Source organism: Sinohyriopsis cumingii, chromosome 16 (assembly GCF_028554795.1).
Source record: "Sinohyriopsis cumingii isolate HCF-2022 chromosome 16, ASM2855479v2, whole genome shotgun sequence".
Classification (NCBI taxonomy): domain Eukaryota; kingdom Metazoa; phylum Mollusca; class Bivalvia; order Unionida; family Unionidae; genus Sinohyriopsis; species Sinohyriopsis cumingii.
In genome coordinates this window covers 93,179,601-93,202,526 of record NC_142976.1, presented here as the reverse complement: position 1 = coordinate 93,202,526, position 22,926 = coordinate 93,179,601, and the positions used below count along the sequence as shown (strand labels likewise).

At 35.6% G+C, this 22,926-nt stretch overlaps 1 protein-coding gene across 2 annotated transcripts; it reads left to right on the top strand.

Annotated features, from left to right (window-relative positions):
* The first annotated feature begins 112 nt into the window (after window positions 1-112).
* On the top strand, window positions 113-22,425 carry LOC149781002 (rRNA N(6)-adenosine-methyltransferase METTL5-like). 2 transcript variants are annotated; one of them, XM_089938120.1, is made up of 6 exons: window positions 113-227; window positions 973-1,096; window positions 2,637-2,751; window positions 8,044-8,231; window positions 16,752-16,834; window positions 19,970-22,425. In XM_089938120.1, exons 2-6 carry the CDS (start codon window positions 982-984, stop codon window positions 20,132-20,134), a joined length of 666 nt encoding a protein of 221 aa, XP_089794246.1. In that variant the 5' UTR covers window positions 113-227; window positions 973-981; the 3' UTR covers window positions 20,135-22,425. The 2 variants fall into 2 exon arrangements, with proteins under 2 accessions (XP_089794246.1, XP_089794245.1); XM_089938119.1 differs by having other exon boundaries at window positions 159-286.
* Window positions 22,426-22,926: the final 501 nt, after the last annotated feature.

Genomic DNA, 22,926 nt, shown 5'->3' with positions numbered 1-22,926 from the left:
ATATTTACTACTTAATATATATCAATTAAATCAATAATTAAAGAACTCAGAGGCTTAATGTGAGTTACAGATTGTTTCTTTTATGTATATATATTTTCGAGTTCTTTTCTCTTATAAGATGGCCGCAGCCATTGGCATCCATTTGAAGCCCCTCGGCTATTTCTGCTACTGGGGATTGACCGAGAAGTTGCAAATGAGTAGCGAAGATATAAGAGTGATGATGTTATGTATATATATTGATCATATCAAAGCTTAAATTCAGATTCCCGTCAACTCCTTCATACGGGTTCTATGACTTTTTGAATCAATTACTAAGAATAACCTCGTTTATAGGGTTATAGCCTGAATTAAACGTTGTAACCGGTGCAAGAATCAAGTTATTGACATAAAATATGTCCCAAATCGTGTTATGTTATTTGTTTAACGCCATTTCTTTTAGCACATGATAGGTTGTTAATGGCCAGTCATATCAGAAAATGATGCAATAACAAACCCATTAATCCTCAAGACAAAACATATATATGATGCACTAACAGATGCACATAAGCATACTCGGAATGCTCCAATGATAGCATAAGCATCTGTTCATACTCGGAGTGCTCCATTGATAACATAAGCATCTGTGCATACTCGGAGTGCTCCATTGATAACAAAAGCATCTGTGCATACTCGGAGTGCTCCATTGATAACATAAGCTGCATAATCATATTGACCGTTGGAGAAAATAACTTAGGAGATGGGTAATAGATGTCTCGTTGTAATGAATGACTTGCACTGACTATATATCTTTTCATGATTAAGTGCAAATTGTGAGTAAAAGATTTGAATTTCATCACAAACCCTTCCATTATGTGAAGTCTGTATAGCATGCTTACTGTCATAACATGATTTGTATGTAATTCATAAACTCATGTGAGAAAAATCGTATTTCACTGATAGGCTTTTACATTTTTTTCTTAATTCTGGTTTCAGTCCAGTTGTATGGCTCATTCTGTGATGAAGTTAAAGGAGTTAGAGTGCTATCTTCAGGATGTAGATGGTTTTGATGAACCCAAAATACTGCTGGAGCAATATCCCACCACTCCTCATATTGCTGGTAAAGAAATCAATCTGTTTAAAGTGTTACAACTCTACAGTTTTAAACAAAGTAACAGAATAAAGTGAAAACCAACAAGTTTTGTAAAATTCAATAACTAATTTATTTCCCTTTAATGCAAAGTGAAAATTTAAAAAGTATTTGGAAATAAATCCTAATAGTCCTATCACAAATGTATAGACTGAATATTCCGGATGAATTAACAATAATCCCAAAGTGGTGATTTAGCCACAAATCAAAGAGCACTCTGTAATTCTAGTTTAATAATTTAAATAATAATTGTGTATTAATTGAAATAAAAAATTCTCTCAAATTAAAACTGAACACAGCAATAAGATGGATTCCACATTAGATGTTAAAGTAGGAATGAGTGGTTGTAATATAATCAACTTTAATATAAAAACCTAAGACACAAATTGAGAACCAGAATGAGGTTCAACATTTCATTTCCCAAATATTCTAAGTTTATAGATCCCCAATGTCATCTTGATGAAAATTTTCATCTAACTGTAAACAAAACTGGTTCTAGAAAATTCTAACATCAGAATTAAGGCTCTATCCAGAACTCAAACTGAAGTCAACATGTTTACAGTTAATACTTATCTTATTACATGTACATAACCTACAATGATAGACAGATGTTAGATATGTATTGTGTTGTTTACAAAATAAATGTCACTAGTCAGTTAGACCCTTAAAATTTATAATCATGGACATATAAACATTAAACACATTTACAAATTTATTATATTAACTATACAGTTTACAATAAGCTGTGTAAGCTTTGATAAGAACAGTATCCTGTTATAGTTGTAAGACATTTAATGACTAACTGTCACATGTGTTACCTTTATATAGAGTATCTGGTATTTTTATACATGTAACACAGATATAGAGTTCATGTATCTGGGCTTTCTAAAAGTACCATTATAGTATGTACATGCAGGAACAAGTCATTTCAGTAAGTAGTTAAAATAAGATTAGATTGGTTATGCATTCAGCACTGACAGTCAGCAAAGTACAGTAAACTCTGAATACAGCACTGAGAGGTAACAAAGTATGGCATAGTCCACTGCATACAGCACAGTTAAAATGTTAGGTTGTTGTTGTTGTTGTTGTGGGGTTTAACGCCAAAATGTTAGGTAAACTTCACTGCATACAGCACAGAGAATTAACAAAGTATGGTAAACTCAACACAGTCATCAGTGTGGTAAAGACCATTGCATAAAACACAGTAATCAAAGTGTGGTAAAGACCATTGTATACAACACAGTAATCAAAGTGTGGTAAAGACCATTGCATACAACACAGTCATCAAAGTGTGGTAAAGACCATTGCATACAGCAAAGTTGTTGAGATTTATGATAAATAGCATCATTGGAACTTTAAATGAAGTTGCGTCTGTGTGTGTGTGTGTGTTTGCTGTTGTTATTGTGGTTGTTGTTGCATCACAGAAGTACAAAGTATCAATATTTGTCATAGCTTCTGTCTGTCGTTATTATTTAAATGTCATTTTATGTAAATTTAAATTACTTTCCAGCATGTATGTTACATACAATGCACACCCGTTACGATGATCTCCATGACAAACTCGTGGCAGATTTGGGTTGTGGCTGTGGTGTGCTGACTATAGGAGCAGCCATGATGGGATGCGGGTAGGTTGATGTTAGCTCAACTTGCTTTCTGAAAATTCTCATCTGTTTCAGACAAAAGACAAACTTTCTCAACTCTTAAAAAGAGACTTTGACAGGGGTAAAGCTAGACTTGAATTTTAGGGAGAAGTGACTTTTTCTTTTGGACAGAACAGGGAGAAGCGAGAGCTCAACAGGGAGAAGTGGGAGCAAAGCAAGACACGCAATATATATATATATATATATATATATATATATATATATATATATATATATATATATATATGCATATATGTGTGTGTGTGTTATTTTCATTCTCTTATACGAGTGTGTATGTGTTATTTTCATTCTCTTATATGAATTATGACATCTATTTCCCAGTATGCATATTTGCAGTTATCATTGGTTTTAAGCAATACTTTATTTTTCAAGTAGAAAATTTTCTCTGAGTTCTATCTATATTATAAACTCATTTGGTGCATGTTTAGAACTATCATATTCATATTCAATGTATTGTGGCAATATGAGTTAAAAAGAGAACAACAGAAGCTATACATTGTAATTAATTTTAACTGAGTAACTAGATTACAGTATTGTAATTGCAACTTAGTACAAATGCTTAATCAGCTACCCTTAATCAAGATTTTTTTTTTACTTTATGGAAGTTCATTATATAATGGCAATTGAAAAGATTTGTAAACTTGTTTGAAACAAGCCCTGTACCATGTACCTGAAAGAAAATGCACACGTCTTTCAGATCATATTGTTCGTCCTAATTTCTTTGTTGCCGATAAAACTTTACATAACTGTTCATAAACAACACACTAAAGAATTAAAGTCAGTATATGAATAATCTAAACCCTTTTTTTTTCAACCGAATCGACACAGCCAATGTGCAAGTGGTTCTATTTTTAGAAATAGGGGTTTTCTTAATGTAATCACTCACTTCATGGCTTCGTTACAACAGTCCATTGATAGGATTGCAAATTAAGATTTTATTATTGGTCTACATACGTGGTGTAACATTAGGCATTGGTTAAATAGTATTTGCTTTGCTGTTGTTTTTTTTTCCTTCATATTTTCACAAAAGTTAGTGAACTCAGAATACAGCCTTGACCTCACAGCGTCTCATCAAATTCCACAACACAGCATTGTCCTGTATATTTATGACCGACTTAATTGTATTTTAAAGCTAAATCTTTAATAACATAATATTTAGTCTCTGCTTTCTTTCAAATTGTTTATTTTCCTGAATATATTTGCCCAATGGGTTACGAAAAGAGACAATCTAATAAAATGGTACTTCCCAGAACAGCGATGTCTGCCATTACAGTTCCAAGGTGATTTTTTTATCAAGAAAATAATGTGCACACGGCATTTGAAATATTCGTGTAACCGATTATATTTTTAAAACTCAAATTGTTATTTACATAAATTTAAGTTTAGGTACAAAAGTTTATATGTTTTTATCATTAAAGGATAACTTGCAAGAATCGGTCGGTAATAGTTTCTAAATTACTTAGGAAATGGTTTATCAGCTATCAAAACACATTCCTGTGCATGTGCAAGAGTTTGTTTGTCACCGTAATTGATATCAACACCAATTATTTGATGGCTTTAAGCCTACATTTCGCCTTAAGCTATATATAACATAACACTGGAACTAACCTGGCCGAGGTGAGGGAGTATCTCACAAAGGACAGTCATTCAATGTTCCTCAAAAAATAATCACTGGGTGAAGTCTTTTTCAGTTTCCTAACAGAAGAAGGCAAAGTTTACACTTTTTAGGCAACTTTTAAAAAAAAAACGTCTTCAGAAAGAGTTAATTACAGTTGTTTCAATCAGTGTATCCTTTGCTATGGGTGACAGCACACTTTTTAGCTGTACTGGTCATAAACCAAAAGAGCTTATGGGATGGCTTTTCATTCATCATCTCTTAGCACAAGTCTCTATTTCTCATTCATTAGGTGTAACATTAGGCATTGGTAAAATTATAACATCATTATAGTTTTAAGTAAGAAGTTGTAATTTATACAAACTATCAGTAAAAAAAAAATGTAAAAAATTACACTGTCATTGGTTGTAAAAAATATACATAATTTTCAACACTTGATTTTATCTGCATAGAATTAATTTGCTTGGAGTGTAAATCGATCTTAAATTTAACAAGTAATTAAAGAGAATTATTTTCTTACATCAGATGCAAAATTTAGCTCCATTTGCACAATTTTGAATATTTACAGTACAGCTCCATGCAACACTGATTTTCCATGCATCTCCACGGGAATGAGATCACACAGGAATAAATACAAATAGAGAGTAGTAGCTGTGGAAATCTACTGTGATGATCTGGTCTCCTGCGTATAACCTCAATGGGCAATACCTTCCTCAGTATTACTCAGTGGGCAATGCCTCCCTCAGTATAACTCAGTAGGATAAACCTCTCTCTGTATTACTCATTGGGAAATGTCTCCCTTCAGTATCACTCAGTAGGAAATGCCTCCCTCAGTATTACTCAGAGGGCAATGCCTCCCTCAATATAACTAAGTGGGAAATGCCTCCCTCAGTATAACTCATTGGGCATTGTCTCCCTCAGTATTACTCATAGGAAATGCCTCTTTCACTATAACTCAGTGGGAAATGCATCCCTTGTCTGATACCTGTTGCTTTAATTACCCGTACAGTTAACTCTTTATCTTAGCAGTAAAACTCCTACCAGTGTGTTGAGCAGTAAAACTCCTACCAGTATGTTGAGCAGTAAAACTCCTACCAGTGTGTTCAGCAGTAAAACTCCTACCAGTGTGTTGAGCAGTAAAACTCCTACCAGTGTGTTGAGCAGTAAAACTCCTACCAGTGTGTTGAGCAGTAAAATATTAGTTACATGATGCATTTGTTGTGCTGAGTAACCCTTGAATAAACTTTATTCCTTTATGTTATTTATATTCGCAGGTTGAAATGAGGTGTGATTCCAGATATGACACATAATGTATTGAAATCTCTTTATGAATAAACTCTGTATTATTCTCTTTTCATGTTCATCATTGGGTGGATAAGGGCAAAGTAAGGACATCAGCAGTTCAAAATTTGTACTATATGAAGTCCTTAGACATTTTAAAGACAATCTTAACAGTTGGCTTAAGACATTTGACACAGAATAATTAGAATTTACACTCACATGTTAGCTGCATAGACCCAGGTTGCATAATGAGCCAACAGATCCTATCTATGCAGTTTGTTTTAGTGTGACGTCATTGTGGTCATGTAGGTGCATTTACTCATCTTAAATTCAATATTAATTTTTGTTCTGAAATTTAATCCAGATTATTAACTGCTCTGCACCATAAGAATGCTATGAATCCTACACTAAACGGATCAAGAAAACAGCGTGTCAGGTCTAATCATCACAAAATAGGATAGTATGAATTTTTTTCCTTCAAATTGAGTAGCTATAAATGTCACATCACAGCATGCAACATTCAGTCTAGCTTGTACTGGGATTCATTGCAGGGCTGGATGAGGGGGCTTTCTGGACCCCAGCCATGGGTAAAAAAAAATATCTGTACATACATACAAATGTAGTGTCACTTGTCACTTGAAATTTTTACCATTGTTTTATTCTTATGCATGTTTATTAGGTATTATGCACGCTTGAGTAAATAGACACATAGACTTTTGCTTTGGCGCCTTTTCAATGAAACCCAGGGCCCTTTTGATATTCTGGAAACACTGTCCCCAACACTTAACCTGTTCCAGCACCTATATGATGACCACATCCAAAAATGTCCACATACTTTAACATTGAAATATGAGCATCCAAAAAAAGGGAATAATCACCATTTAAAGGTATGTGTAATCAAATTCTAGAAAAAAGACACTAGTTACTGAAACAGTTCACATACTTGACCTATTTGGTTATATGAGTAATCTGTAATCTGCATAGATCCTGATTTGCCTGTGAGACAGCAGATTAGGGTCTATTCTGTTGACAGTTAGACCCAGCTTACAGGCAAGTGCCACAAATTTAAGATATCTTTTACATTACATAGTTGTTTTCTTGAAGTATTGTAAGTTCAATCTAAGTCATGTCAGAATTCAAACATGATGCATTTCTAATTTACTGTGATCATCCTCATCTTTTTCTTTTTCTTTCTCTCTCGTATCTTCATTGGTTACATAATCAAGTACTTCTGTACTGCTCAACAGCATACGAATCTGAGAAGAAAACATTACAGAATGCAATACGGTCTAGCAGTAGTGCAGATTAGATGCTTGTTTCAAAGGCTTATTTTTTTTAAACTGCATCAATTGATAAATACTCAGGAAAGAAGTACTTTGATTTCTGCCTTTTCCTTTCTTAAAACAATGAAACTTTTGAGCTAATTAATTTTTTGGGTAACAAAACACCTGCTTTAAAAAAGCTATTTTTATTATTGCCCTGTTAATATGATGAAATGAGTCCTTGTGCTAATAAGTCTCCTTGATGTTAATGAAGACTCGTTTGTGTTTTCTAGCATATTTTCATGCGGATGGAGGCATGTTTGTGCTTAAATTACCACAACTAATCAAATTTCCATAACTGGTCAATTTGCCAAAACTAATCAGATTACCACAACTATGGAAATATGCATGGGAGTCACTGTGGTAAAGTGAGAATTCACAGTCCCTCTTGGGGCCCTGAGTGGTCTAAAACACTCAACGTTATGGATCGCTGCCATCTCACCTCTGTCTGCATGGGTTTGAGTCTCGTGTTCAGCCTATGTGGGTATGTGAGAAAGCTTGCCAATAACTTCTCATGTGTCGGTGGTTCTTTCCGGGGTTTTCCCGGGTTCTTCCTTCACAATTAATACTGGCCGCCATGTATAGCCTATATTGTGCTGGAAAATGGCGTTAAACCCCACAACAACAACAACACAATCCCTCTTGAGTTATTCTGTATGACCAGTTTGCCCTGTTAGATGTAGTAACTTTTCCATTCTTTCCTAACCTCATTTCTTGACCCAATGGCTGTAGCCTGTTGGATCTTTCAACAATACTTTGTCACTGATATTGTAACTGTTTCCACAAAGCTAGACTTTCCCAGGATCTGATCTCCTCTCATCCCTGCCCAATTTCGCTTAGGAATGAAGTCAAAGAGAAAAATATATGAAGACAAATGAATTTCCATTCTTTTTAAGTAATGTTGCACAGTAGTTTATTGAATAATCATCAAAATATGTCAAAATATGGTTTGAATGTTTTTATGATCACCATTTTAAAAATAAAATATCCAATAAATAAATACATAAAATTTTACAAGCTTCATAAATGATTTTTCAGATATGTACTTGGAATTGATGTAGATGACACTGCCCTTGAGATCTGTGCAAGGAATTTGGAAGAGTTTGAAATTTCCAATGCTGATCTGCTACAACAAGATATCAACATCATTAGGTCTGGGGGCAGAATGCACAAAGTTGTGGACACTGTTGTCATGAATCCACCTTTTGGGACAAAACATAATCAAGGTTATTAGAAAGATGGTAGTGCTTTTGTATTTGATTTACAGGATTTCCAATTTACATGTATGACAATGTTAGTGGACTCTTGTAGTCCATCCTTGTCACCATCAGACTTTTCAATATAGGATTTGTTAGTTAGTGGACTCTTGTAGTTCATCCTTGTCACCATCAGACTTTTCAGGATAGGATTTGTTAGTGGACTCTTGTAGTCCATCCATGTCACCATCAGACTTTTCAGGATAGGATTTGTTAGTGGACTCTTGTAGTCCATCCTTGTCACCATCAGACTTTTCAGTATAGGATTTGTTAGTTAGTGGACTCTTGTAGTCCATCCTTGTCACTATCAGACTTTTCAGTATAGGATTTGTTAGTGGACTCTTATAGTCCATCCTTGTCACCATCAGACTTTTCAATATAGGATTTGTTAGTGGACTCTTGTAGTCCATCCTTGTCACCATCAGACTTTTCAATATAGGATTTGTTCATGGGCAGGGTTATGTATTCTGCATCTGGCTCTTCAGTCATTAAACTTTGCTCAATATTTTGAGTAATAATTGTTATTCCAGACTGGGATATCATATATTACTTTAAACGTACAAATGCAATATTTTCATTAGTCTGAGTACCAATTCAGTCTCTTGATTAGTCCAAATGCAAATACAGTATTTTGATTGGACAGAATATTTTCAAACTACATTTGCAGTCGAGTAAAGTTTGATGATGGAGGAGCTGGGAATTTTAACATGAAACAAATTTTTTAAAATTTCTTCAGATGAACACTCTCAATTTCATGGTTTTAATAAACATATTTTCATTTGTACAACATTTCCAGGAAACAAATGTAGTCCGATTATTGGTACTACATTTCCCAGATAAGGAAAGTGGTCTGGTTACTGGTACTGTATTTCAAGGATAGGGAAAGTGGTACAGGTATTGGTATTATGTTTCTGGGATAGGGAAGTGGTCCTGTTATTGATACTACATTTCCAGGATAAGGAGAGTAGACTCTATTGGTGCCACATTTTCATGATAGGAAAATTGATTCGGTTATTGGTACTCCATTTCCAGGATAGAGAAAGTGGTCCAATTATTGGTACTAAATTTCCAAGATTGTTAAAGTGGTCCAATTATTGGTACTACATTTACAGGATAGAGAAAGTGGTCCAATTATTGGTACTACATTTCCAGGATAGGACAGTGATCCAGTTATAGGTTCTAAATTTCCAGGATTGGGAAAGTGGTGCAATTATTGGTACTACATTTCCAGGATAGAGAAAGTGGTCCAATTATTGGTACTAAATTTCCAGGATAGAGAGAGTGGTCAAATTATTGGTACTAAATTTCCAGGATAGGGACAGTGATCCAGTTATCTCAGCAAACATTAAACTCATGCTTTGTAGCAACCACTCAATCACAAAAAAATAACTGAAAAATAGGGAATTCAGAATAAATGGATAGAAGTTTTATTCTTCTTAAAATACTCCTGATTATAATATGTTAAGAGTGCATACACTTTTTCATGATCATGTCCATCCAAGTTAAAGAACTATTCATCATGTATTTTGGCTTGTTTTAGCAATGAGACTAGAATGATCTCCCCTTAAGAAATTGGCACCAAAATCTATGAACCATTACTTATTATTTCAGATTTACTTTATGGTCTTTCATCAGCTGAGCAATTCTTTGGAGTTTTCTCACCTGAGTGAGAAGTATATTCATTCTGTTTTTCTATCTGATATTGATCTGTCTTCATTGTAGAAAATATTTTGAACTTTATTTGACTAACCTCATTGTACAATAAGTTAATTAGTGCCAACTGCTCTGGGGGCCTATGTGGTTAGAGCATCCGCGTCAGATGCAGAAGGTTGCAGGTTTTGAGTGCTGGTAGAGCCATACCAAAGACTTACAAAAATGGTGCTAACGGCTGCCTCAGTAGGCACTCAGTATTAAGAGGTTAGTGTTAGCACTAATCAACCTGGTGTCAAGATAATGTGACTGGATGGGACATGATGCTATGTTTCTGTGGCATGATGCCTCAGTGCTAGACATCACTATTAACTGCCAGACTGCAGACATCATAGCAGTGTGAATAAATTTTTAAAGCTACGCAAAAAATCCAAATCATACATACACACACACACTAATTTGTGCCCTCTTAATTGCCTCCATATGATATAGTCTATAGTACCTACAGTTCATCTCATTTCTTGACCCAGTATGTAAGATTTATCAAGTAAATGATGAATTGTTTCCTGTAACTAAGCTCATTTCTGCTTTTTTCTGTGGCATTTATCTATTCCAAATGTCCACTGCATGGTAACTTGAGCACCACACTTGACTGATTTTTTTATACCTGTAAATGCCATGAACTCATATACATGAAAAATAATCAGGTCTTGAGATTGGCTCAAAATTAGCTCAAATTACAAATTGGTGGGTGGACCAAGAAGATACGTTAGGAAGTGACCATTTCCCATCACAATCAATATTCAAACAAAAACTCAACACATTCCAAATGAAACCCCACCTAAATGGAGGTACCAACAGGCAGACTGGGACCAATTCCAATTATTACTAGCTAGAGTAAATCCAGATAACTTGGAAAGCCCAAGTATTGACATGTATTATGATAACATAACAGACACAATTATAGAGGCAGCTAACCGATGCATCCCAAAGACAAGTAATATCCAAAATAAAAACCCTGTACCATGGTGGACTAAACAGTGCACTATAGCACATAAAGACAAAGAAAGTGCCTTAAATAAATATAAACGCACCAAAAATTCTATCTACTTCCAGCAGTATAAAGATAAAGAAAAAGCACTAAAACAAACTATAAAAACTGCTAAAATTAATCTATGGCAAACCTTTTGCTCTAAACTGAGTCTAAAATCAAACTCAAAACAAATATGGGACAAGATAAAAGCCATAAAAGAGAAAGCAACTACCTCAGCCCCAAAAATTAAAAATGCCATAACAAATAAAGATAAGGTAGACCTCCTAGCGAAGCATTTTTCAAACATGAGTAGCAACAATAATCACACCAGAAACTTTCAAGAACACAAAAAACTAATGGAGGAAACCCAACCTCAAATGTTCAAAGACCAAGGAACAAAAGAATCTCACCTAAATAGCGACATCACAATACATGAATGGGAGATAGCCCTATGATCCAAAAACGAAACATCCCCTGGTAAGGATCAGTTAGGTTACATTATCTACAAAAAACTACCTATCAATATAACAATAGTCATAATCAAACTCTTTAATAGGATATGGGATAAAGGCCAACTACCCACCAAATGGAAACAGGCCATAGTAATACCAATCCCCAAGCTAGGTAAAAATCCCAACAACATAAATTCGTACCAACCCATCACTCTTACAAACAATATATGCAAAATAATGGAGACAGTAATTGGAAATAGATTAAAACACCACCTAGAAACCAATAACCTACTTTCCATAAATCAATGTGGCTTTCGGAACAAATGGTCCACCACTGACCAACTTCTTAGATTGGAAACAGACATCAAACTTGCTTTTAACACGCATAGGAAAACCGATCGCAATCTCATAGTGGTTTTTCTAGACCTAGAAAAAGTGTTCGGCCTAGTATGGACCAATGGACTAATGGCCAAATTAAACCAATTTGGAATAACTGGACACTTGTTCAACTGGATTGGCGATTTCCTCACAGGCCGGAAAATTACCACAAGAATAGGCAACACCCATTCGGAAGAATTTTCACTTGAAAATGGAACACCGCAAGGCAGTGTAATAAGTCCCCTGCTATTTAACCTAATGGTAAACGACCTTGATCTCAATGCAGCCTCTGCAAAAATAAACTTGTCACAATTTGCAGATGATAGTGGCATATGGAGGAATGGAAATCCTGCCAATAACACAGTAGTTAAAGAAATCCAGCAGAGCCTAGACAACATAGGGAGATGGGCGGACAAATGGGGTTTCAAAATATCTCATGAAAAAAACTGAGGCAATCATATTCACCCCCAAACGAAATAACAACCTAGTCTATCCAAACTTATATATACAAAATCAATTAATCAAATACGTAACAGTAGTAAAATTCCTAGGAATGTTCTTTGACAACCACCTCACATGGAAACAGCACATTGAACAACTCACCCAGAATTGTAACAAAGACCTCAATTTACTCGGGAACATCACAGGGACTGACTGGGGATCCAACCAGGAAACCCTCCACACGATATAAAAAACCCAAATTAGATCAAAACTGGATTACGGTTGCCAGGCATATAACTCCGCTAAGCAACATGTACTACAAAAACTTGACACTATCCAGAGAAAAACCTTACTATTATGCACAGGAAAACTCCCCTCAACATCATTAGAAGAACTACAAACACTAACAGGAGAACTACCCTTAAAATTACGTAGGCAAGAACTGATCCTCCGATACTCCATTCGATTAGATACCCACCCAGACAACCATCCCACCAAAATAGCTATAAATAAGTGTAAAGTTGTCTTCAAACCCAAAATCATACCCACCACACCAAGTGGCAAAGTAATCCTTGAACTAAGAGAAAAGATACCTCTACTAAAAAAACAGGTAAAAAACAATACAGACCAGAACAAATCACCATGGTTACAAAAACCACCAAGGATTAACATTGAAGCAACCAAATTAGGCAATAAAGAAGGACAAGAAAACTTAACTAAAACCTGTACTGGTAAACAAAATCAACCAAAAATACCCGGACTATGTTAAAATATATACCAATGGATCAAAAACAAACAACCCACCAAGAACAACTGCAGCAATAGTCATCCCTGAATTCAATATACAAACGGGATCCAGATTACCTGACTATTGCTCCATTTACACCACTGAATTCTGGGCTATACTTGAATCACTACAGTGGATCAAAGACAACCAAATACCTAAAGCAGTCATTATAAGCGATTCCCTAAGCGTTATCAAATTGATCCAAAATCGCAATACACACTCTAGGGAACAATTCCTCGACAGAGCATGCCAATTAATCGATGATATCACCACAGCACATCAATTAGTCGAGCTCATGTGGATAACGTCGCATATTGGAATCTCTGGCAACGAAACAGCAGACAAAGTTGCACAAACCAAACTAGGAGATCAAAACTTTTTCAAGCTTAACTATAGCTCTACAGAAGCACTAAGATTTGCACAAACAAATATAGACCAAACATGGCAAGATTTTTGGAACTCCTCCACAAAAGGTAAAAAGCACCATGAAACCCCCAAAAACGTAGATAGGAACATACAGCTACCTAAGGGTACCTATTTAGAACAGAAAACCATAAACAGGATAATAACTGGAAAAACTAAACTAGCAAGCAGTTTTGGAAGGTTTATAGGACCCAAACCAGCAACCATTAACTGCTTTAACTGCCACACCACCGAAGATCTACACCACATATTCAATATATGCCCAAAATATCAACCCGCTCGGAAAATATTTATCAAAAACCAAAAAGAGATTGGATCACCATACACATACCCAGAGTTACTTATGGACTCTAATAAAAAATAAACAATCAGCATATAAATATATAAATAAATTCATAGACTCAGCAGGACTTAGGAACAAAATATAATTACTATCCCCACAAAACCAAAAGACCCAGTAACTAGCTAAATAAATTTAGAAGCCACCACATAAAAACCCATAACATATCATTCAATTTTATAAAAGTATTTTTTATAAATAATTCACTTACGAAGCACCTATAAAAAGTAAGGAAACCGCAAAATCGGATGTCCTAGATGTCCTTAACGAACCGAGTAATCAGCTAGGACTCCGGTCCTAAATGTCCTTAACGAACCGTGTAATCAGCTAGGACTCCGGTTTCTTGCTAAATAAAGTATAAATAACATTCAATCTCTAAAAACATTAATAAATAAATAACTTAAAGAGGCAATATCTAAAACTTATAAATAACATAACGTAAGAAGCACACACTAAACACCTCGACTAGTAATACCATAATAACCTTGAAAATCTCTCTTCATACAGGATTTCTACTAAGAACCTCTATAAACAGCATAGAACATTCCCCCACCCTTTTTAGAACATTTTGAAGAAGAAAAAAGAAGAAAAAAAATGCAAGAAACACCAGGCAAATGCAACAAGAAGCCAGCAATGTAAAGCAAGCAGGACCGTTCCCGAGCTCTCCTTCCCACTAATCACAGCCAACCATTCAACTATAAGTGACCTTTATGGACCCACAGATTGAGGCCAAACTATCAGGGTTCCTTGAATCCATAAAAGCCTGGGGGAGGTGGCACCATTCCCTTCCCCAGGAACAACTAGGAGGCTGCGGTGCAGTCAGAAAAAAGTGGCACATGCACAATTGTGCGCACGCCACTATAATTAAACTCAGCAACAAAAAGGTCTTGAGATTCAGACGGATATCACTAACATTTTATTACAGTACAACTTCAGTCCAGCTGACATCATCTAAAGCATCTAAAGCTGTTACCTTGGCAACCTTTCATTCCAAAAGGTTAATTTTGACCTGGTGAGACCTCTATCACAGCAGTTTACCATCACAGGTTATTCAGCAATTTTGTAATACATGGGGGTGTGGGAGTGGTACTCTACTTCCACTGATTTGCAGGAGTGAAAACTTTCCCATTGAACCATTACCATGTGCTAACCCTAACCCGTATTCACTCTAAACCCAAAATTGCTTCATGTACATTTGGAGAACGAGAGAAAGAGATAGCCCAGGACTAAGGGGAGGTAATTCCCTCATTTGACCTGTTGTCATAATATATTAAGATCAGGTAATGTATTTGAAGATGCCAAGTTTTAGAGTTCAATACACTTCTTCAACAATACTTACTCAGTCATAATATTTTCACACCCACCCAATCCCTCCCTGCAGTTAAATCCTTGGGAGAACATGCACAGCCATTCCATTAGTAACTGACAGTTGACAGGCTCTACCACTGATCTTGCTTTCCAAGAAGGAGACCACTCTAGTTTGACCTCTGCAATGGCAAGCAGAAATCCTTTTAGCATGTTTGTTGCTAAAACAAGCCAAAAGAGAAAAGGAACATGTTTTTAGGTTGGGAGGGCCGAAATGTGAGTACTGGATGTATTCCTATTGCAGTTATGATGAGGCAAGAGACCAGAACATGTTTTTAGGTTGGAAGGGCTGAAATGTGAGTACTGGATGTACTCCTATTGCAATTATGATGAGGCAAGAGACCAGAAAACTTGATGGCAGGCCATTTGCACTAAAAATTGAAGATTTCTCAGTAACTTTATTATCGTCTGCCATTATGAAATGTCAGGAGATATATATCAAACAATAACAACTAAAGACTGCCTTTACTTCATCAATTCTTTATGTTTAGTCTCCTAGTAAAATTTAAGATTTCCTCAATTTATCAGCAAAATTAACCTCTTTAACAGTTGTAAGACCCCAGAAAGTTAAACTATGCAATTAAAGAGTTCAAAAGAGTGTCCACTTTATTTACCTTTTCTGTAATTCCAAGATTGCACAAAGTAGAAGATTCAGAATCGAGTAAAGTGCTATTTTAAAGGGACAATAGTAAGAATGACCTTGAAACAAGATTGCACAAAGTATAAGAGTCAGAATCGAGTGAAGTGCCATTTAAAGGGACAATGGTTAGAATTACCTTGAAACAAGATTGCACAAAGTAGAAGATTCAGAATCGAGTGAAGTGCCATTTTAAAGGGACAATGGTTAGAATTACCTTGAAACAAGATTGCACAAAGTAGAAGAGTCAGAATCGAGTGAAGTGCCATTTTAAAGGGACAATGGTTAGAATTACCTTGAAACAAGATTGCACAAAGTAGAAGATTCAGAATTGAGTGAAGTGCCATTTTAAAGGGACAGTAAGTAGAATTACCTTGAAACAAGATTGCACAAAGTAGAAGATTCAGAATTGAGTGAAGTGCCATTTTAAAGGGACAGTAAGTAGAATTACCTTGAAACAAGATTGCACAAAGTAGAAGATTCAGAATTGAGTGAAGTGCCATTTTAAAGGGACAGTAAGTAGAATTACCTTGAAACAAGATTGCACAAAGTAGAAGATTCAGAATCGAGTGAAGTGCCATTTTAAAGGGACAATAAGTAGAATTATGAAACAAGATTGCACAAAGTAGAAGATTCAGAATTGAGTACAGTGCCATTTTAAAGGGACTATAAGTAGAATTATGAAACAAGAGCCCAGCCATTTAATCATTTTGGAGTTTTCAGATTGGTAATTTAATTGAAGAAGTAGAAAAAGAAGTAGATTGTATATTTAAATTGTTGAGGGGAAATAGCTTGTTTATTTTTTGCCTTTGTCTAGCTATTTCATTTGTCTTAATAAAACTTTTGTGATTAACAAACTTTACAAAAGGATGTATATTGTATGACAGAAGAACAATTTTATTAAGATCTTGTTGGATGTGAATCTGTGTAGTTCTGGATGTATATGTAATTAGCTGAAAACTAAATTTTGTTTTTCCAATTTAGGTATTGACATAATATTTCTGCAAAGTGCTCTTGGCATGGCAAGAACAGCAGTTTATTCCTTGCACAAGACAGCTACTAGAGAGGTATGTAAACATGGCTTGGGCATTGCTTTAGGTTGAAACTTTGTGTTTTTATTTTCCATTTTGCAATGTGTTTCCTTATTCGTAGAAAGTATATAGCAACTCATGTTAATTCTCTTTTTGCAAAAAAATATCTCAGCTCTTCTTGTAGCAAGCTAGGGATCAGTATTTGGTTTTCAACTGGAATTTGCACTCAGCGGTGGCAGTTACCAGATTGTATGAAAGTCCATTGCAGGTGGTACAGTCAATATGACCATGGTGATACTAGTGTAGGTCAGGTCATTGCAGGTGGTACAATCAGTATGGCCATGGTGATACTAGAATGTAGGCCAGGTCATTGCAGGCAGTACAGTCAATATGGCCATGGTGATATTAGAGTGTAGGCCAGGTCTTTACAGGTGGTACAGTCAATATGTCTATGGTGATACTAGAGTGTAGGCCAGGTCATTGCAGGTGGTACAGTCAATATGGCTATGGTGATACTAGAATGTAAGCCAGGTCTTTACAGGTGGTACAGTCAATAGGGCTGTGGTGATACTAGAGTGTAGACCAGGTCATTGCAGGTGGTACAGTCAATATGGCTTTGGTGATACTAGAGTGTAGGCCAGGTCATTGCAGGTGGTACAGTCAATATGGGCATGGTGATACTAGAGTGTAGGCCAGGTCTTTGCAGGTGGTACAGTCAATATGGCTATGGTGATACTAGAATGTAGGCCAGGTCATTGCAGGTGGTACAGTCAATATGGGCATGGTGATACTAGAGAGTAGGCCAGGTCATTGCAGGTGGTACAATCAATATGGCCATAGTGATACCAGAGTGTAGGCCAGGTCTTTGCAGGTGGTACAGTTAATATGGCCATAGTGATACCAGAGTGTAGGCCAGGTCATTGCAGGTGGTACAGTCAATATGGCCATAGTGATACCAGAGAGTAGGCCAGGTCATTGCAGATGCTACAGTCAGTATGGTTATGGTGATAATATAATGTAGGCCAGGTCATTGCAGGTGGTACAGTCAATATGGGCATGGTGATACTAGAGCGTAGGCCAGGTCTTTGCAGATGGTACAGTAAATATGGCCATGGTGATACCAAAATGTAGGCCAGGTCATTGCAGGTGGTACAGTCAATATGACCATGGTAGTACTACGGTTTGGTCCAAAAATAATAAAGTTAAGTTTGTGTAAAGACAGATTATTGTGTTGTGTAACTTATTTAACAAATATACATCCTGTAACTTTGAGGAAAGGTTTGTTTTAATTTCTTTACGTTGATTCAGACTTCTGGGCACTAACAATTGTCTTTGATGCTATGCTGAACATTATCAAGGCTTCATTTACCAATTTTGATCACAATTTTATTCATATTTATCAAATAGGAATATTTTCTGTAAGTAAAAAGGGACATATACCTGCCCCTACATTTTAAGCTTGTTCACAAGTTAACCAGGCATGCAGAAACAAACAAGCAGTATACTAAGTCCAAAAATTATTTAACTGAAACTTGGTCCCCAAACTTAGTGCACTACAAAATTAATTTTAAAAATAATTAAGAGAGCCCCAACCTTTTGGTATGCTAACATATATGCAGAAAATACGGAACAGTGTATTCACAGTATTGCATCAATGTATAGTCTAAACAAGAAAGTGTATGTAGTCTTTGTAAATAAGCAGTGTATAGTCTAAACAAGAAAGTGTATGTAGTCTTTGTAAATAAGCAGTGTATAGTGTAAACAAGAAAGTGTATGTAGTCTTTGTAAATAAGCAGTGTATAGTGTAAACAAGAAAGTGTATGTAGTCTTTGTAAATAAGCAGTGTATAGTGTAAACAAGAAAGTGTATGTAGTCTTTGTAAATAAGCAGTGTATAGTCTAAACAAGAAAGTGTATGTAGTCTTTGTAAATAAGCAGTGTATAGTGTAAACAAGAAAGTGTATGTAGTCTTTGTAAATAAGCAGTGTATAGCTACTTATACTCATCCTCAGCCTTTTCTGTTGCATGCTGGGACAAGGCCTTGTCTATACAAAGTGGCTAGTTTTAATGGCATTCAAACATTATTAACTTCATTGACATTGCAGTGACTTGATTAAGTATTCAGTAGCAATGTAAGCAATTGAAACCAATTCATTTATTTCAATTTTTCATTAAATGTTGATGGAATAATATAAAGAAATTAATAGTGCTGGAATTTTATTGATCATTGAAATGTCCAGTACTTTAATCAGGATGACCTTTTTAAACCTTGTGTCCATTCACCAAAATCTTGCAAATGTTGGAAAGTATCATTATTATTACCTTTGAATCTCTTTCAGAGAGTTTAAGTCATTTTGGAAGAGATACAAATATTCTGATTGGTGCTTCACCGTATCTACCTTTATTAGTGTACAAAATATTGCTCTCTTACCTGAACTATCTTCCATCAAATCCACCTTTAAATCTATGATACATTTTCCTTCATTTTGCCTTTTACTTCTTTTACTAATATGCATAGATGTTCAGCTGTACACAATCTCTGAGAGGTTATTGCAGTACGAATAGATAGATATTGAGGGTCGGTAACAGTTGCCACATGGGATTGATTACTATGCAAGACACCATAAACTATTTTCTCATCATCTGCCAATGTTTTTATTTGAAAATATGCTTACCTCAGAAGTAAGCCATCCTTAAAAATGAGCTGAACAAAAGTTACTAGTGACAACTAAGAGCATATTTTAAAGTTTGTAGGATATGTTGTGTTTAGATTATTATTCCTCCTTGTTTTATGGTAGTTACATTGATACACGCAGTATGCTTGATAACATCAGTGTTTCAGATTTACAGATAGAGAGTACATGATCCATATAAAATAACATTACTGTACTGATTTCGAATTTACACGAGTGAGTAAATGATCCATATAGGATAACATTGGTTTACTGATTTCAAAATTAAAATAGTGAGTAAATGACTGGTATTAGATAACTTTAGTGTGCTGATTTCAAAATTATTAATAGTCAGTTAATTGACCCAAGTAGGATAACATTGGTGTGTTGATTTCAGTATTTACCAACAGTGAGTGCATGGTCCATGTAGGATCACATTGGTGTATTGATTTCAAATTTACCATATTGAGTATTGGATATTGGTTCATTATCTATTTCAGCACATACTGAAGAAGGCTGCAGACTGGGGAGTGGAGATAGAAGTTGTGGCAGAGCTCAGATTTGACCTGGCAAATACCTACAAATTTCATAAAAAGAAATCTGTTGATATTGAAGTGGACTTTATTCGATTTTCACACCCTAGAGGGAAATTAAAGAAAAGATGACAGTATACATTATTAGTTTGTTTGTCTTCTTGATGTTGAAAGAAATACACTGGATTGTCTTTTTAAGTCACCTGGCCACAGCTTCATGTGAGTTAAATGGCATGGTCTTATGTGTAGTGTGCACCACGTCATTTGTTATGCATCGTCTTTTGTCCCATCAACAGTGTGCTACTGGATTTTGTATAGAGGTTTTTTTCTCTTGTCTGTAAAGCATAGGTGAGACAAAGATATTGGTTTTCTGACAGTATTGTCATTATTATTGTAGGTGTTAATGTTCTTTTTCATTTAGCTCAGTTTCTCTAACACTGTTGTACACAGTCATTAGACTTGATTGTGGTCTTCATCTTAGAAGGCACTACTCATCATAGACAAAACAAGGTCACAGTAACCAACTTTTCATGCTCCTGCTATTACATGAAGTTTTTGGATTTAACTTTGTTCTGTGACACTGTTGTATGTATGGCCATGAAACTTGATGGTATATTCACCTTGTACTACACTCATCATAGGCAAAAGTATGTCACTTTGACCAGCTTTTTATGCTCCATCTATTACATAAAGTTATTGCATTGAGCATTGTTTGTCTGAAACTATCATATGTAAAGCCATGAAATTGGTGGGTATATTAATCTTTGAGAGTACTGCTCACCATAGACTAAGGAGTGTAACTGACATTTTTCATGCTTCAGTTATTTTGTTTAAGTTTATGAATTAAGCAGTATTTCTCTGACATCACTGAAACTTGATGGGTACATTGATCTTGCCGGGAACTACTCACCGTAGGATAGAGTAGATAACAATGACCTGATTTTCATGTTCCACTTACTATATAAAGATTTTATCCACCTGCCTAGGGGTGAAACTTATTATGATGCCAGTTTCATTTCCACACAGTAACTTGAGTTTTCCATGATCTACAGTTTCGATTCCACACAATAACTCAAGTTTTCCACCATCTACAGTTTCGTTTCCACACAATAACTCAAGTTTTCCACCATCTACAGTTTGTGCATGGTTGCAAGTGGGGTGAGGAAGAACACTTGATTTTTGTATCAAAAGGTAAACGATTAAGATAACTGACTGAAAGATAAATGGTTTGCACACAATAACATTAGTTATACATCACAGACATAGATGACTTGCACTAGAGAGGTCAGATTGCAAAGTCAGACGTCAAGGTCATTGTGACTGAAATGATGAAAACTGATTTTTGTGGAACAGTTTCAGTTACTGACCCAGTTTGTGGATGCACATTGGGTAACAAAGAGCATTTTTGGGTCAAAGATCAAAGGTCATGATGATTGTGGCTCATGAAAAATTTCGAGTTATGCAGAGTAACTTTTTGTTGTATAGTAAGTTCCTTGATTAAACTTTGTGGATGGCTTGTAGTTAGGGTAATAATGAAACTACAGATTCTGGGGTCAAGATAAACCTAATAAGAAAATAATGGTTTCTGCACATTAAGTTCAAATCGAGCAAAGGTCGGGGTCATTGAGATTTATTGGTCAATATCTCTAGAGTCAATCATATCCTACTAGTGCCTGGACTGACATAATGTGCCATTCATTGTAATCCATACATGCCAACTCCTGGCGAGGAAAAAGTGTATTCCAAGTGGACAAAAAAAGTAATCTGAGCAGAAAGGGTAATCCACATATAACATGATAAAAATTCAATGAGCATATGCAGAAAATGGACTTTTAACATCAATTACTGCTTCAAGTTTTTGTATATAACTCTTTGAGCTTTAAAAAGCAACAGATTCTCATATTGCATTTCAAAACACTTTGTACCAGCTGAGACTATGAATGTTTTGAACACCAGTAGAGCACAAAGTGCTGGGTTACAGAGCCTGGATCTGATTTCAGTTTTATTTTTGTTAACAATACTGAACAATCTCTCACCGTCAGCATTAGAATGGTAAAGAACCAATATTCCTTTCATATTCTGACAAAGAAGAGGAAATTTATATCTTCGTTATTGGGTCTTTTGCTGGGAAATAAGATGACAAAAATCAACTCTTTCTGCATGAAGTACATTGTCGGGTAGAGTGCCAACTTGATATTTCAGGTGTTCTTCTAATTTATCAGCAGCCTTTCCTGCAGCATGATGCATTATATGACAGAGACAACCTGATATGTACACTGATGGGAGACATTTTTCAAAACAGAATGCAATTTCTTTATGAATTTCAGTCATCACTGATGCATTATCAGCTGAAAACCCCATACAGTTCTGCCAACTTATATTTATTCAAAGCATTATCAAGCAAATAAAAAATGTTTTCTCAAGTGGAATCTACTGTTACTTCTGGTAATGAAAGAAGAGCACTCTCATTTTGCCCTTTTCATTGTCAAAGTTTCTTACACGGACTGGGTACAACATTTTATTGGGGCCCCAAGTGGCAGAGTGGTCTAAAGTGGTCTATCAAGCAAATAAAAAATGTTACGGATCACTGCCATCTCACCTCTGTCTGTGTTAGAGTCTCTGATTCTGCCAATGTGGGTATGTAAGAAAGCTTGCCAGTAGCTTCTCGTGGGTCGGTGGTTCTTTCCGGGGGTTTTCCTGGGTTCTTCCTCCACCATTAATACTGGCTACCATGTATAGCCTATCGTGTGCTGAAAAATGGTGTTAAACCCTACAACAACAACTTTTTATATCACAATTACTACTCCTGTTGCAAAAACGGCCCAATTTTCATGGTTTATGCAATTTTAAGTGAAGTATCTTCTGTTATACACCTAACAGTATTAGATGATTTTGTTCTTGCACATGCATATTTTCTGCAATTT

Bases quoted from the DNA above. Each gene is read 5' to 3' on its own strand.
- LOC149781002 (XM_089938120.1), top strand. From the start codon at position 982: ATGGCTCATTCTGTGATGAAGTTAAAGGAGTTAGAGTGCTATCTTCAG. The intron at 1,097-2,636 runs GTAAAGAAATCA...ATTACTTTCCAG, and splicing joins CACCACTCCTCATATTGCTG to CATGTATGTTACATACAATG. The intron at 8,232-16,751 runs GTTATTAGAAAG...TTTCCAATTTAG, and splicing joins TGGGACAAAACATAATCAAG to GTATTGACATAATATTTCTG.